Source organism: Oryctolagus cuniculus, chromosome 11 (assembly GCF_051225735.1).
Source record: "Oryctolagus cuniculus isolate XC-2025 breed Fujian yellow rabbit chromosome 11, ASM5122573v1, whole genome shotgun sequence".
NCBI lineage: Eukaryota > Metazoa > Chordata > Mammalia > Lagomorpha > Leporidae > Oryctolagus > Oryctolagus cuniculus.
The window spans coordinates 10,635,672-10,652,665 of NC_142877.1; the positions used below are offsets into that span (position 1 = coordinate 10,635,672).

General features: G+C 59.3%; 1 protein-coding gene across 9 annotated transcripts in view; it reads left to right on the forward strand.

The window, feature by feature from the left end:
- The first annotated feature begins 1 nt into the window (after position 1).
- Positions 2–16,994, forward strand: part of UBE2V1 (ubiquitin conjugating enzyme E2 V1) — a 30,509-nt gene continuing 13,516 nt past the window's right edge. The window contains exons 1-3 of one of the 9 annotated variants that reach the window (XM_089307041.1): positions 2,407–2,453; positions 12,328–12,474; positions 16,453–16,601. In XM_089307041.1, the coding sequence (XP_089163167.1) occupies positions 2,432–2,453; positions 12,328–12,474; positions 16,453–16,601 (318 nt within the window). In that variant the 5' untranslated portion in view covers positions 2,407–2,431. Of the gene's footprint in view, positions 151–1,428; positions 1,706–2,406; positions 2,454–12,327; positions 12,475–15,971; positions 16,130–16,452; positions 16,788–16,994 lie in introns of those variants that run through there. The other 8 variants (XM_089307042.1, XM_089307048.1, XM_089307044.1 and 5 more) reach the window with 8 other exon arrangements.

Below are 16,994 nucleotides of genomic sequence, written 5' to 3' on the forward strand. Positions count from 1 at the left end.
CTCCACCTGGGACTCGCCCCGCAAAGGAATGGGCATTGTGGGTTTCGCTTGCAGGAAGTTCCCGAGGAATCTGTGCGAGTAAACATTTAAGCCTCACTTGTTTTTCCTAAAGTGGGAGCCGCTGCATTGAAAAGCTGGATGCGGTGTTGGGTACGCGCTGGCTTCCCCCTGCGTGCCCCGCGCGCCTCTCCTCTGCACGGCCACCCCAGGAGGCCTCTCCCGCCAGGGTCCTCGAGGTCACGCGGCAGAGGGAGGGAGCCAGGGGCACTCGAGCCCGGAGAAGTCCATTCCGGAAGTGAGCCCCAGACGGCTGCTCTACTGACGCCTCCCAGCGCCCCCGAGCCCACGGTGGCCATTGTCCGTGCTCCCCACGACCGTGCCCGTGGCCGGTGCGGGAGAGGAGGCAGGCCGGGCACGAGGAGAGCCAGTGATGGCTGACTGCTCTGGCTGCTGAGACAGGGATGGCATGGGGACCCCAGAGCCAGTGCTGCCGCCGGCCCGGGGTGCGGAGGTTGAGATGTCGCCTGGGATGCCCACGTGCCACTCTGCAGAGCCTGGGCTCAGCTGGCTCCGCTCCAGCTTACAGATAAGGTGTATCCGGGGAGACGACACAGGGGACAGCGCAGGTGCCTGGGCCCTGGCCAGCCGCGTGGCACGCCCAGATGTTGTTCCAGGCTTCTGGCTTCAGCCTGGCTCAGCCCCGGCAGCTGGCAGCATTCAACCAGGAGACGAGGGAGGGAGGAGCCGGTGTGCTCACAGGTGTGAAACATGGGAGGGAGGGAAGGGCTGTGTGGCTCACAGGTGTGAAACATGGGAGGAAGGGAAGGGCTGGTGTGGCTCCCAGGTGTGAAACATGGGAGGAAGGGAAGGGCTGGTGTGGCTCCCAGGTGTGAAACATGGGAGGAAGGGAGGAGCCGGTGTGCTCACAGGTGCTGGCAGAGCAGCGGCTGGGGCAGGGGGCATCCAGCGTGCAGGGCTGATGGGGACCTGGCTGGCAGGATTGGCAGCGCAGAAGCCTCCAGGCCCCGTCTCCCTCCCAGCCCTGGGGGCCAGGCCTTGTGGGTAGGGCAGCATCCCCGCTGCGTGGCCCTGGGGAGTCCTCGCCCCCAGGAGCTGCCCCTAGCAGATCCCCTTTAAGCCCCCGACTGCTCGGCTTGGAGCGGAGTCTGTATTTCACCCAGGCGGAGTGGGCAGCCGGCGAAGGCGTTAGCTGGAGGGTTCTGAGCAGGACCGTTCTGAGCAGGACCACGGGCAAGCGGAGGCAGATGGGGTGGGGAGACGCACAGTGGGCCCTGGGCCGGGAAAGGGCGAGCTGGGCGTGCTGGCGAGGGCATCCCGCCTCCTTGCTGCTCGGCCGAGCGCCGGGCCCTGGCCTGCAGCCGGCTTCCTGCCTCTCACCGCCTGCATTTCCACACCCGCACGCGGGATACAGGAGGCGCTGCAGGCCGGGCTCATTGGCGTTCATCCGCAAAGACGTGCCAGGTCCCTGCACCTGCTGTCCCGGGGCTGCCGGGAACACGACCCCCTTCCCGGTTTGGTGTCAGTGACCGTTTCCTATTCATAACCCCTCAGCGGGTTCCTGGGTGTCTGCCGGATCTCTTCTGCCCGAGGGCAGGGACCTGCTGCTCACCCCGCACCTCGGCCAGGGGTGCGACATGGCGGTGCCTCATCAACCCACCTGGGGGTGAACGAGGGCACTGATGAGGCAGGTGAAGGGCAGGGGTGCGGTGGGGTGAGGGAGGGCACTGATGAGGCAGGTGAAGGGCAGGGGTGCGGTGGGGTGAGGGAGGGGGTGATGTGGGGGAGACATGGGGAGGAGAGGGGATGGGGTGGGGAGACACGGGGAGGGGTGGGGTGGAGCGGGGGGGACACGGGGAGGGGAGGGGTGAGGTGGGGGAGACACGGGGAGGGGGTGGGGGGGAGACACGGGGAGGGTGGGGGTGAATGCCTCCCCTGCCCCAGGACGCCCACGGCCAGGGGGCGGCGGGACCACGGCCGACCCGGCCACTTGCAGCCGCCGGGCCGCTCCGCTTCCTCTCCACATTCCCGCTGACCAGGGCGGGAGTGGACGAGGCGCCCACCGGCCGGGGAACGCCCCAGGGAGCCGGCGCCTTCGGCCCCGCGGCGTTCCCTTCTCCTCCGCCTTCCGCGACCGCGCCCTCGCACGAATCCGCCCACCTCCTCACAGAGCACCCCAAAGCCTCCCGGGCACCTGAGCCGGGGGAGGCTCGCGGGTTGCTGGGCCCTAGCGCAGGCCCAGATTTCCTGTTCTAAAAAGGAAGGGAAAAAAACCTCGCCGGGCGCGGGTCGCGCCTGTGGGCGGAGCGAGCGTCAGCGCCGGCGTCTGCGCCTGCGCGCGCGCCTGCGCAGAAGGGCCCGGGACGGGCGGGGGGTGAAGAAGGGGCCGGCCTTCGAGCTCCAGCGACGCAAGATGGCAGCCACCACGGGCTCGGGTGAGCGGGGGTGCCGGGCCGGGCCGGCCGGGGAGTGCGGGCTTGGGCTGGGGGGCGGGAGCCCGCAAAGGCCCTTGCAGCGAGGCCAGAATCCCCGAGTCGCCTCTGGCCGGTGGGCCCCGCTGCGGCGACTGGCGCGGCCTGACGGGGGAGGAGGAGCAGGCGGTGGCCGGAAGCACGGGTGGGGGCCGGAGGGGCCTGTGGGCGGCGCGGCGGGGCCCAGAGGCTGCACCGGCTGCGTGAGGGCCCGGCCCCGAGGCGCTGCTGGGGTCCTGGGTGGGCGAGTCCCGGGCGCTGCGGAGAAGAGCGAGGCTGGCTGCTCTTCGGGGGGATCGAGGGGGCGCCCCGAGGCGGACGGAACCCTTGTGGGTGCTGGGGGTCCGGGTGTGAGAGGGGAGCTCTGGGCCGGCTGTGTGGACGGGACGCTCGGGAGTCCCCTGGGGGGGGGGAGGAGGAAATGGGGCCCCCGTGGTGTAAGGGGACGGTTCCAGTGTTAGTTTGGGACCTGGGTGAGCTGGAGAAATCCTTGTCGATTAAAAAGGGGTGGCGGCTTGTGGGGGGACTATGGGCTCTTCGCTAGACGAGTCGGAGGGCGTAGGTACCAGAGGGGTCTGAGTGGGGCGACCGATGGCGAAAAGACCCTGGCATTGTCAGGCCTAAGTTAGGCTTCTGGAGGGAGGCGCCCCGTGGGGCCGCTGGAAGAGGCGCTGGGCCTGGGTGAGGTGGGAGCCCTGGAGGGTCCGCGGGGGGTGGGCGTGGGCGTGGGAGCCCAGAGGGGTCGGGGTCCAGAGGCGTTTCCTTTGGGGAGGTCTTTCTGCACCGAGTGAGGGAAGTCTCATCTGCAGGTTCCCTGTGCTCAAAAGGGCCAGGTTTGTGGGTTCAGCTCGGAAGCCCCCCACTGGGCGGGAGTGGGGGGAAGAGGCCTTGAGTCTGGATCCCCGGCCACACTCCCAGGCCGCTGCAGGGTCTGTCTCCTGTTTAACGTTCTGCAGTGGGCGCTCGCGGCCAGAGGTCCCCGGGGGGCTTGGGGGAGTGGGTGACCCCTTCGGATGAAGTGCCTGGCAGTGGAGTTGGACCAGGGAGGCTGTGTCAGAGAGGTGAGGGTGGCTGTGTGGAGGGAGCAGGCAGGGCCACAGTGTCCCCGTTCGGGCCTGCAGAGACAGCAGCCGGGTCTCTGGACGCCTCGGGCTGTTGGGACGGGATGGGGGCCCTCTTTCCAGGGTGTCCCAAAGAGCCCCGTTGGCGGGGTGGGAATCCGAGGACTTGGCTGCAGGGGAAGTGCCCCCCCAGGCTCTGCCTCCCACTGAGAGCCCTGGGGTCTCCTGCAGGGCCCCCCCCCCCCCCGCGGGGCACTGCTGGGCACTCCCAGGAGAGAGGCTGAGTCAGCCGGGACTGCTGGGGGACTTCTCAGCGGAATCACACCCCTGCCGGTGCTGTCACAGCTCAGCGGGGGGATTGGCTCCCTACAGCTCCTAATCCCAGCTGCGGAGGCCCTGCGGGTTGAGGGGTGCGCCCTGGCTGCCGCGGCTCAGATAAGACAGCAGCACCGGGCACTCGGCGCTCCGATAGCGCAGCAGGCTGTGCGGGGCGCTGGGCCGGGCCCCCGAGACTCTGTCCAGCGATGTTCGTTGGGGGCCCCTTGTGAGCGGCACGCGAGGCGGACGCAGCGCCTGCCCTGGGGAGCCTCCTTTCCAGCCGGGGAGAAGGCGGATCAGGGGTAAATAACTTGGGCGATTTCAGGTCGCCGGAAGTGCCGCGGAGGGGGCGTCTGGGGAGTGGCCAGGCGAGGCGCATTGGCCCCAGACAGCGATGGGGCGAGGCGAGCCTGCGCGAGGGTTCGGCCTCGGTGCACCGGCGGGCCCCTTGGGTGGCTGAGGTGGGGAAGTGGCTTCGCAGTGCAGCAGGTGTGACGTGAAGCCGGGAACCGGCATCGCTTGGAGCAGGCGTTCGGTAGCCATGTTGGTTGAGTGCCGAGGTGGACAGGGAGTGGCCAGATCTGACCTGTGCCCTGGGCGCAGCGAGAGCCCGAAGAATGCTAAGGGGACTTAACTGGGCTACGTGAAAGTAGATGTCCAGGGCCCTGCTTTCCAACCAGAAGTCTCCAGGTGTGGTCAGGGCCCTGGGGCCTTTTTAGTGGGTTTAGAGCAGCCTGTGGAGTCCGCTGTGCCTTGGTTGCCCGGGACAACCGTGAAGCCTTCCTGTTCCGGTATAGGCTGAACCTGGTGTTTTGTGGTCACTGCTTTCACCACTGGGCCGTGACCTCCCGCTTCCACGGTTCTGCCTGTGAGAGTCTGTGTGGGTCTTAGCGTGGGACTGTGGGAGGCCTGCCGCGTCCCTGCAGCAGCGGCCTTGGCTGCCTGGCCCTTCCACGCTCCAGTTCCTGGTGCTTGACCGGAACCCGAGGGCCACAGGACTGGGTCTACATGTGCGGTCGTCGGGGAGGCCTCATGCGCGGCTGTGGAGGCTGAGTCCTCCTCCTCCCGGAGAGGTGGGGGGTGGGGACCCGCGTGCCCTAGCGTAGCTGGCCTCACTTCCCGCCTGTCCCCCCCCCCCCCCCGTGGTTCAGTGCCCGCTGCAGGACCTGGGCCCTGCGATCCGAACGCCGCATTCTGTGTCGGCCAGGGGCTGGTAGCAGCTCATTCTTGAAGGCTCTGCCAGTGTGACCTTCCTCCATGGTCCCTTCACAGTAACCATAAAGCCCCCTGCCGCCCTCCCCACGTCCTCACACCGTCTGTCGCACACACACACGTCCGGCTGAATTGCCCCCTACGGTGGTTTGATGAGGAATGCAGAACGTGAGTTGTGTTTGGTGGCCGCGGTGACGCTCAGAGCGGCCCGCTGGTGACGTGACTCTCACGGCGGTCACGTTCCCACGAGGAGCAGCGCTCCAGGGGTGCTGGTGCGTGAGGCAGGAGCCCAAGCCGCCCGAGGAGGGGAGGTGGTGCCAGACACGGCCTCCTGCCCTCCCCAGCACAGAAATGCAAAAGGCGTGGGTGGGCTTGTGTTCTTCCTGGGGCTGCGTGTTTGGTCTCGGAGAGAAGGGTCTGCACTTGCGCGGGCTGACGAGAGGGAGTTTTTATGTATCTGCACTTCACTGCACAGATCTTCCCTCCACTGGTTCACCCCCAGTTGCTGGCGACAGCTGGGGGCCCCGGTGGAAGCCAGGGGCCTGGAGCTCCATGGGGTCTCCCTCGTGGGTGCAGGGACTCAGGTACTTGGGCCACTGCTGCTGCCTCCCAGTGTGTGCATGAGCAGGAAGCTGGGGTAGAACTGGGGCCCAGGCACCCCGGTGCAGGATGGATGTGCAAGTACCCCCACACACACACACACACAGCTCTGTGCAGGCACCCCGGTGCAGGACAGACCTGCAAGTACCCCCCCACACACACACACACAGCTCTGTGTGCAGGCTCCCTGGTCAGGATGGACGTGCACATACCCCCCCCCACACACACACACACGCAGCTCTGTCTGCCTCACACTGACTCACACTGTTGGCCTTGGGGCCTCTCCTATTGGATATGAGTCTTCATTTATATGCAGGCCCTTAGCCTTTTTTTTTTTTTTTTTTTAAAAGCCAGAGTGATGGAAAGTTTTTCCGTCTACTGGTTCACTCCCCAAATAGCTGCAGTGGCGGAGGCTGGGCCAGGATCTGCATCCGGTCTCCCGCGTGGGTGCAGGGGCCCAGTTACTCGGGCCGTCTGCTGCTGTTCGCCAGGCACGTTAGGGAGCTGGGTCAGGAGAGCTGCCGCTCTGGGGTGCCGGCGTCGCAGTCACAGGCAGAGGTCTGATTGCCTGCACCGCCATGCCCGCCCCCACTAGGGCTTCCTGGGCTTGCTGTGTGCTGACGTTCTGTTAAGGTCATTATCGCACTTCCCACACAAGCCTTCGAGGGACGTGTCTGCCGTGAAGGCAGAGGAACAGGCTGGCCCGGCTTCACGGAGGCAGGACAGACGCGTTCTTCAGCCCCGTTGCTGGTTCCCCTCTGGGCACCTCCAGCTCTTCCCCCCATCGGCGCGTCTGCTGAGCTCTGCCTTGTCCAGAGTTCATTCCCGGGAGGTGGGGCTGCCCCTCCGGTCTTGGGCCATAGGTGTAACTGGAATACTGGCCAAACCCTCCTCCGGCTGCCCTGCCGTCTCCTCTGGCCCAGACGACCTCCTGCTTCCAGCTTTGCCCCTTCCCAGCCCTCCTGTACGCAGGAGGCAGAGATCATTTCCAGACACAAAATGGGAACTGCCCCTCCCCTGCAGAGAGCCCCTCCCTCTGTGCTTGGGCTAAGACCAGTGTCTTGGGTGGGTGTGGTGGTGCTGCGAGTCAACTGCTGCTTGGGACGCTGGCATCCCAAGTTCATGGGCTGCTCCGCTTCCAGTCCAGCTTCCTGCCGATGCTCCTGGGAGGCCGCGGAGATAACGGCCTGAGGACTTGGCTTCCTGCCACCCGTCGGGGAGACCTGGCTGGAGTTTCTGGAACCGGCTTCAGCCTGGCCCAGCCCTGCTGCAGGAGGCTCTCTCGCTCTCTCTCTCCTCTGTCACTATGCCTTTCAGATAAATCTTTTTTTTTTTTTTTTTTTTTTTGACAGGTAGAGTGGACAGTGAGAGAGAGTCAGAGAGAAAGGTCTTCCTTTGCCGTTGGTTCACCCTCCAATGGCCGCCGCACTGCGGCCGCCGCACCGCGCTGATCCGATGGCAGGAGCCAGGTACTTCTCCTGGTCTCCCATGGGGTGCAGGGCCCAAGCACTTGGGCCATCCTCTACTGCACTCCCTGGCCTCAGCAGAGAGCTGGCCTGGAAGAGAGGCAACCAGGACAGAATCTGACACCCCGACCAGGACTAGAACCCAGTGTGCCGGCGCCGCAGGTGGAGGATTAGCCTAGTGAGGTGCAGCACCGGCCCAGATAAATCTTAAAAAAAAAAAAAAGGTCAGCTTCTTTCCCTGGTCTCATGCTCGCTCTTCTGCCCTGGGAGCCTGTCTCCGGGTGTGTGTGTGCCTAGCTCTGTCACAGTTCCCAGAAAGGCCAGGCAGGACCACGCCGTCAGTGTGGTCGTCTTAGCGACTGTCACAGCTCGTTTTGTTCTCTCTAGCGTTGTTTTCCTGGTATGTTTGCCTCTCGTGGGTTTCTGTGCCTTTTCACTAGCTTCTGGGCCAGTGTCTAGCACCCAGCACGATTCCTGAAGTACTGGTGGGTGCTTGCTGGGTGGTGCTCAGTCTTGCAGGGAGTTAATCCAGAGCCCCACTGTGAGATCCGTCGCAGGCAGAGGAGCAGTGCTGGAGGCGCAGTGGCTGTGTGGTGTCTCAGGGGCGAGCTCTTGTCCCGTGAGGTCCTGGTAGAGGCGCATCCTCGTGGCATTGCTGGGCCCGCCGCTCCCCAGCTTATCCCTTGTCTCCACTCCTGGCAGTCCCGGCCGATGGTGGTCACGTTGTCTGTCTGAAGTGTGGTGGGTTGCCACTGTGTCTGTCCCGGAGAGTGAGGCCCACACGGTGCCACCAGGCATCAGGGGGGCATGCCAGGCCGAGGGCCCACCCTCACAGGCCCACATTCAGGATTCCCAGGGTCGGGGCCGTTTCAGCAGGTTGCCAGGGCCTGGCACCACCACTGGCAGGGACCAGCAGGGTAGCCCGAGGAGCTGGGTGCCCGACTCCGTCCTGACACGTGACTTTGGGTCCAGCTTTCAGGGACTTGACTCCCATCATCCCTTCCAGGCAGCACCCGATTCTTAGCTCCGTTCTAGTCTTCTCTGGATGGGCACCCGAGCCAGCTGTAACTGGACCTGTGAGGCTCTGTCACTTTAAGTCAAGACCTTGGCCAGGGCAAGGTTTTCCCAGACTGATGTGCTGTGGTCGCCGCTGCTTGGTGGCCAGGTTTTTCCCCCAGGTGATGTTTAAAGGATTTGAAAATCCTGTTTGCATCACACACACTTTCCTACGTTGTGGGTTTTCAAGTCACCACATAGGTGTTTTACTGTGGTGTTAGACATACCGAGTAGGCACGCGTGTTCAGCTTGGCTTCGTCCTTTCTTTGTAGCATCCTGCAGCTGCTGACTTGTGAGTTTATATTTAGCCAGGAGAGTAACCAGCTGAATTCTGTACTGACCACAGATCCAGGAAGAGGCCTTCTGGAACGAGTTCTGAAGCAGTGAACCAAACATGTTCTTCTAGACAGTCTGGGATTACTGTTTTAGCACCTTGCCGGTTACTGTCGTATTTTCATTGTTAGCTTTTTAAGATTAACAGCCTGTTGAGTTATACTTAGCGTTTGCTGTAGACGGTCCTGGGAGGCAGCTGGTTACCGTAGAGCCTGCAGTTTCCTTGGTTGGGGGATTAACAAGAATGTTTTTATGTCCCCCGTAACGTCCCTGGGAGCATTTGGCTGTCAGATTCACAAGGAAATATTGGGATCCTCAAGATTAGGTTGATTCAGCTGGACGTGGGTTAGTTCTGGAGCTTTGTGGTCAGTTACGACTGTTGGATGTTTCTAGATTTGATTTTCTAGTATACTCACTGAGACGTGTTGACATGGGTGCAGGGTGACTGAACCTACACGCTCTGCTCAGGGCAGGCTGCCGTCCTCACTGGCAGCTGACCCCTGAGTCAGGAGAGTCGGAGCTCCACGACAGCCTGGGTTTGAGTCCCTGCCGTGGCCCCTGGAGTTCTTATCTATTTTATACTGGTGAATCCTTTTGCTTGTGCGAGTTAGGTGAGAAGTCAGTTTCCTCTTGTTTAAAAAAAAGGGTGTTTCCCTAAAATTCTCAAATCATTAACAAAATAAAACTAGTTGTCGAGCTTTACTTGTCTCAAAATAAGAAGCCTTGGGTGTCTGAGGTTAGCAGTCAGTGTCCAGTTTTTGGGTCATAGTGGAGTTTGCACAGGAAGGGAAGAGATGCTGTGGTTTCTTCAACCAGGAAACATCTACTGAGTGCCATTGTGTGCCGGGGGCTTTTCCGTTCCGGGGAGCCACGATTCAGTGAGTCACAGCTCTGCCCAGCAGCGCAGGGCGTGAGTCAGACGGTTAAAGAGAGGAAAGGAAGTGGAGAGGAAAGGGGTGGCGCAGAGGAGCGGGGGCTCCGGGAGCGCTGTCGATGCCTGCTGGCTCTTAGCTGAGCTTTAGAGTTTTTAAGGTGATTATATCAAAATTCCACATATAATTTCCTTGGGCTTTAAATTCTGTACTAAGCCCCTTTTATAATGTTGATTAAATTAGGTTCCCTTTTGATGGTGCTGCGAATGTTTTCCTGTTATATTTTCAGAAATAAGCCAGAGTTGGAGTTTTGTGACACTGAAGGGTGCTCATCCTAGAATGATATCCCTAACTCATGCAGGCCACCCATCCACCCCCCCATCCATCCACCTACCCACTCACCCATCCATCCACCCACCCACCCATCCATCCACCCACTCACCCACCCATCCATCCACCCATCCATCCACCTACCCACTCACCCATCCATCTACCCACCCACCCATCCATCCACCCACTCACCCACCCATCCATCCACCCATCCATCCACCTACCCACTCACCCATCCATCCATCCACCCGTCCATCCACCCACCCACCCATCCATCCACCCGTCCATCCACCCACTCACCCATCCATCCACCCACCCACCCACCCATCCATCCACTCATCCACCCACTCACCCATCCATCCACCCACCCACCCACCCATCCATCCACTCATCCACCCACTCACCCATCCATCCACCCACCCACCCACCCATCCATCCACTCATCCACCCACTCACCCATCCACCCACCCACCCACCCACCCATCCATCCACTCATCCACCCACTCACCCATCCATCCACCCACCCACCCACCCATCCATCCATCCACCCACCCATCCACCTACCTACCCACCCATTCATCCATCCACCCACCCATCCACCTACCTACCCACCCATCCATCCACCCACCCACTCACCCATCCATCCACCCATTTATCCACCCACCCATCCTCCCACCCACCCACCCACTCACCCATTTATCCACACACCTATCCACCCATCCATCTACCCATCCATCCATTCCTCCATCGACCCACCAACCCATTTACCCACCCATCCACCCATTCATTCATTCATTCATTCCACAAGCAGCTGAGAGGCCCAGTACCTGGCTGCACTGCAGACTCACCAGTGAGCAAACAAGACTGATGCAGCGTATATTTAAATGGCGGTGAATGTATTTAAAATGTCAACTGGCAGAGCAGTGCCTTGGCACAGCAGTTAAATGGCTGCTTGGGTTACCGTGTCCCCTGTTGGAGTGTCTGGCTGAGTGCCGACTACTCCACTTCCATCCAGCTTCCTGCGAATGCACACTTGAGTCCCTGCCAGGAGTGTGGAAGATCAACCTTGAGTGCCCAGTTCCTGGCTCAGCTTGGTCCAGCCTGGGCATTTGGGTGGGGAGTGAACCAGTGCATGGAAGATCTTACTTTCTGTGTTTCTTTCTCTCTCTCTCTCTCTCTCTCTCTCTCTTTTATTTTAAATTTTTTTTGACAGAGTTAGACAGTGAGAGAGAGACAGAGAGACAGGTCTTCCTTGCGTTGGTTCACCCCCCAAATGGCTACTACGGCTGGAGCTACACCGATCCGAAGCCAGGAGCCAGGTGCTTCCTCCTGGTCTCCCATGCGGGTGCAGGGCCCAAGCACTTGGGCCGTCCTCCGCCGCTTTCCCAGGTGCATTAGCAGGGAGCTGGATTGGAAGTGGAGCAGCCGGGACTGGGAACCTGTGCTGAAATGCTGTGCTGATGTTACAGGCGGCAGCTTAACCTGCTGTACCACAACACTGGCCCCGAGGTTTGATTGTGTGTGTGTGTGCTAATAAAAAACAAAGAAGGGGCCGGTGCTGTGACACAGCAGGTAAAGCTGCCACCTGTAGTGCCGGCATCCCATATGGGCGCCTCTTTGAATCCCAGATTCTCCACTTATGATCCAGCTCTCTGCTATGGCCTGGGAAAGCAGCAGAAGATGGCCCAAGTGCTTGGGTCCTTGCACCTGCATGGGAGACCCTGGGGAAGCTCCTGGCTTCAGATCGGCCCAGCTCCGGCCATTGCTGCCATTTGTGGAGTGAACCAGTGGATGGAAGACCTCTTTCTCTGCCTTTGAAATAACAATAAATAAGTTTAAAAAAAAAAAAAAAAAGATGATAGCTGGCAGGGGATATGGGTCAAGGGGGGAGTTTTATTTCATGGTGGGTAGGATGTAGTAAGCTCACGAGGGCAGGTAGTCTCCAGCACGCGCTCTGGTCTTACCCCAGTTGCTGTTCCTTGTCTGTGGAGGTGGGAGTATTGGGAGCCTGCTCTGCTGGGGCATTAGCGGACGTGCTCAGCCTCAGCTGGGCTCTAGAAAGTCGTGGCGCCGGAGCTGGAGCCTCGGTCTTTGCTGCCCATCCTGCTGGACGCCGATGCGTATTGCTGAAGTGTGTTCCGCTCCTTATTTGTGGGAGGCACTCAGACGGCCTGTTTAGGACGCAGGTCCCTAGCGGTCGTGACTTGCATCTGCGGCACACAGACCTTGCTGCGAGGGCACCCCGCCGAGGGAGCGCGCGTTGCCTTGTGTCATTCTTTTTATGGGATGGAGTTGTCAGACCATCTTATCTTTTAGCTCAGCTTCCCGCCCCCAACAGAAAACGCTTCTGGCACTTGCTGTGTGTGGTCAGTAGTTTTTGTGTGTCATTGTGGAAACTAGGACCTGCGCCATCGCCACGGCGGCGCAGAGGCGCTCCCGTGGGTCTGACCGGCCGTGCTGCTGCGAAGTTTGCTGAGAGATGTCGCGTCACAGCGCTTGCCCTTAGCGATGCCCTGGCTTTGTATCCTGAGACAGCAGCAGCAGCACAGCCGCACGTTCATCTCTTCCTTTCGGCCCGTCCTGCCCACAGCAGTTTGCAGCTCCGCAGGCTGGCCCGCAAGGTCGAGTCCAGGGGTCTCCGTGACAGCCCCCTCGCGTTGGTTCCCATCATCACGGTGCTTCCAAGTGCAAACCCTGTCCCGTGGTAGAGTCTCTCTCATGCCTTCATCATGTCTTGGTTCGTTGAACTCTCTTGTTTCCACACTGAGACTTTACACTCCTGGTGGGGAAGCCCTGTCTTTCTTTCACAGTGCCTATACTTTCTGGAAAATGCTGGATAAGTACTGGATAATTATCACACTGTAAAAAGGTGTGCGTGCGTGCTTATGTATTTCTGATAATCTATGTATTGGGGCAGCACTGTGGCACAGTGAGTTAAGCCACAGCCCGTAATGCCGGCATCCCATATGGGTGCATGGTCAAGTCCCAGCTTCTCCACTTCTGATCCAGCTCTCTGCTAATGCACCTGGGAAAGTGGTGGAAGATGGTCCGAGTGCTTGGATCCCTGCACTCACTTGGGAAACCTGGATGGAGTTCCCAGCTCCTGGCTTTGGCGTGGTTCAGTCTCAGCCATTGAGGCCATTTGAGGAGTGAACCAGTGGATGGGAGACCTCTCTCTCTCTCTCCTCCCCGTCCCTGTAACTCCATCTTTCAAATAAGTAATTAAATCTTCCAGTGTTCACAGTCTGTGGGTGCCAGGGAGAAAGGCTGGAATGTGTGCACACAGCGTGACGACCCGCAGTGGGCCGCTGCCAAGAGCTCTGTGTTGGGCCGGCGCCGCGGCTCACTAGGCTAATCCTCCGCCTAGCGGCGCCGGCACACTGGGTTCTAGACCCGGTTGGGGCGCCGGATTCTGTCCCGGTTGCCCCTCTTCCAGGCCAGCTCTCTGCTGTGGCCAGGGAGTACAGTGGAGGATGGCCCAGGTGCTTGGGCCCTGCACCCCATGGGAGACCAGGAAAAGCACCTGGCTCCTGGCTCCTGCCATCGGATCAGCGCGGTGTGCCAGCCGCAGCGCGGCGGCCATTGGAGGGTGAACCAACGGCAAAGGAAGACCTTTCTCTCTGTCTCTCTCTCTCACTGTCCACTCTGCCTGTCAAAAAAAAAAAAAAAAAAAAAGAGCTCTGTGTTGCCCGCCCAGCGGAGCTCAGTCTGCTGTGGCCGCGGGCCATTAGCCGCTTCCGAGTACCAGCCTGCGTGCTGCTGAGGAGTTTCCAGCGCGTGGACTTGAACTCCTGACGACGAAGCCAAATCGAGGCCAACAGACTGCCCTGTGCTGGCTTATCCAGCGCGTGGACTTGAACTCCTGACGACGAAGCCAAATCAAGGCTAACAGACTGCCCTGTGCTGGCTTAGTGCACCACTTGCTATCATCTTGTAAATCAAGGACGTTTCTTTTTTTTCTTAAGATGTGTTTTATTTATTTGAAAGGCAGAGTTAGAGATCTTCCATCTGCTGGTTCACTCCCCGAATGGCTGTGACAGGCAGGACTGGGCCAGGCTGAAGCTCGGAACAGGAGCTTTTCCGGGTCTCCCATATGAGTGCAGGTTGGGGCATCCTCTGCTGCTCGTTCGGGTGCATAAGCAGGGAGCTGGGTCGGAAGTGGAACAGCCGGGTCTTGAACTGTGCCAATATAGGATGCTGGCCCTGCAGGCCATGGCTTTAACTCACTATGCCACAGCATGCCCCCCACCCTTTAAGATTCATTTTTATTTGAAAATCAGAGTTAGAGAGAGAGAGCGATTCCATCTGCTAATTCACTCCCAAAATGGCCACATCCACTGTGGCTGGGCCAGGCTGGAGGCAAGAGCCAGGAGTCAGGGGCTTCGTCCATGTCTCCCATGTGGGTGCAGGGGCCCGTGAACTTGGGCCATCTTCTGTTACTTTCTCAGGTGCATTAGCAGGGACTTATACCAGTGCCCATATGGGATGCCTGCATTGCAGGGAGTGGCTTAACCTGTTGTGCCACAACATTGGCCCCAGGGCCGGGGCTAGCGCTGTGGCGTAGCAGGTAGAGCCACCGCTTGCAGTGCCGGCATCCCATATGGGCACTGGTTCGAGTCCCAGCTGCTCCACTTCCAATCCAGCTCTCTGCTGTGGCCTGGGAAAGCAGTAGAAGATGGCCCAAGTGCTTGGGCCCCTGCACTCACGTGGGAGACCCAGAGGAAGCTCCTGGCTTCAGATTGGTGCAGCTTGGGCCATTGTGGCCAATTGGAGAGTGAACCAGTAGATGGAAGCCCCCCCCCCCACCTCTTCTTCTCTCTGTGTGTAACTCTGACTTTCAAATAAATTAATTAATTAAAAAAAAAAAAAAAAAAAAAAAACAAGCATTGGCCCCAACATTTGCTATTGTTACTCAACCTTCTGAGCTAAGAAAGGGCTTCACTCTCCGAGCCAAACCTCCAGGATATCAGGGGTTGGAGGGATTTATCTGTCTGAGCAGAGGAGCCACTGGACACCTGGTCTCCTACTCACCGAGTTCTTTCTCCTCCCTGTTGTTTTAAGTTAGACATTCAATTTGCAAAGCCATGTCACTCTTCTTTCTCATCACTTTTCAGAAAATAAAGTTGGTTTCATAAGATATTTATCAGCCGGCGCCGCGGCTCAATAGGCTAATCCTCCGCCTTGCGGCGCTGGCACCCCAGGTTCTAGTCCCGGTCGGGGCGCCTGTTCTGTTCCGGTTGCTCCTCTTCCAGTCCAGCTCTCTGCTGTGGCCCAGGAAGGCAGTGGAGGATGGCCCAAGTGCTTGGGCCCTGCACCCATATGGGAGACCAGGAGAAGCACCTGGCTCCTGGCTTCAGATCGGCGCGGTGCGCCGGCCGCAGCACACCAGAAGCAGCGGCCATAATGGAAAAAGGAAGACCTTTCTCTCTGTCTCTCTCTCTCACTATTCACTCTGCCTGTCAAAAAAAAAAAATATATATATATATTTATTTATTTGAAAGAGTTACAAAGAGAGGTAGAGCCAGAGAGAGAAGTCTTCTATCCGGTGGTTCACTCCCCAAATGGCCTCAGTGGCCAGAGCTTCGCTGATCTGAAGCCAGGAGCTTTTTCCGGGTCTCCTACACGGGTGCAGGGGCCCAAGGACTTGGCCCATCTTCCACTGCTTTCCCAGGCCATAGCAGAGAGCTGGATGGGAAGTGGAGCTGTCGGGACTCAAACCAGCACCCACATGGGATGCTGGCACCGCAGGCAGCGCTGTACCTGCTATGCCACAGCACCGGCCCCCACTCTATTTTCTAAAACTTTGCAGTGAGCTTGTGATATGTAGGTGTTAGGATTTACTAATTAGATCTGGTTCTTAGATGATTAGACACTCAACATCTCAGCCTCAGGGCTGTTTGCTGAAGTTCGCAAGAGGTATAGTCATACTGGAAACAGATACTCCAGCCTGATTTGTTTTCATTTTTTAAGGATTTATTTATTTATTTGAAAGGCAGAGTGACACTAAGAGGGGGAGAGGCAGAAAGACCGCTTCTATCTGCTGATCCACTCACCAAATGGCTGCAGCGGCTGGAGCTGGGCCGATCAGGAGCTTCTCCCAGGTCTCCCACGCGGGTGCAGGGCCCCAAGGTCATGGCCCATCTTCCACTGCTTTCCCAGCCACAGCAGAGAGCTGGACCAGGAGTGGAGCAGCCGGGACTCGAAGCATTGCCCATATGGGATGTGGCATTGCAGGTGGCGGCTTTACCTGCTGCGCCACAGCGCCGGCCCCAGACACCGTTTTTGTTTGCCATCCCGTGGTGGCTCCGCCTCCTCCTCCTTGTGTTGTTTCATGAGCATCCCTGAGCCCCAGAGAGGTGCAGTAGCAACAGGAGAAACAGCCTCTTCTCGAGGCATGTATGTGAGCGCGTGGTGGTGGCGGTCTCCTTTCACGCCAGTGGGCCCACGTTAACCAGCGTGGAGACTTGTGAACCTGGTGTCGGAGGGCGGGGGGTGACGTTCTGAGTCTGGCTGTCTAACCCGGTCACTCGGTGTGTCAGAGCTGGGTGCCTTCCCTCCGTCGGTGTTGGTCGGTGCCCCTGGCAAGTGCGGTTTGAGGTGTCTCAGCTGTCAGTGAGGTTTGCATGCTCAGGTGGTGCTAACGAGCAGCGAGCGCTAGACTTAACAAGCTCCCCTGCAGTTGCTAGTATCTTGAATTTCTTTCCATTTATTTTAGGAGTAAAAGTCCCTCGCAATTTCCGACTGTTGGAAGAACTCGAAGAAGGCCAGAAGGGAGTAGGAGATGGCACAGTTAGCTGGGGTCTAGAAGATGACGAAGACATGACGCTTACGAGATGGACAGGGATGATAATTGGGCCTCCAAGAGTAAGCGTCGAGCTGCCGCTATCAATGTCAATGTCTTACATTCACTGCGCCTCCTTGTAAAACCATTAGCTTTCTCGTGGACAGAGCTCACCAATGGTATATTTTCTGAAATGTGGCTGTTCTTTTCTGACCAGTTTCAGTTTGTGTGTTTGAACCTCCTCTGGTGCTGTTTAATCCCTCTGAATGGTAAGCAGAAACCCGTTTGAGACTCAGCAGTGTGGATTGACGGGACGCCGTGGACGTGCAGATGTCGTGTAGAACACACTCCGAGCTCGTCAGGTCCCCGGGCTGAAGCCCCTCCAGGCGCGGCTGAGGAAGCCCCCGCAGCTCCCAGGCCTGCTCGGCCCCGTGTGCCCGTGCACCGGCCGTGCAGCGCCAGTCTGTTCCAGGCAC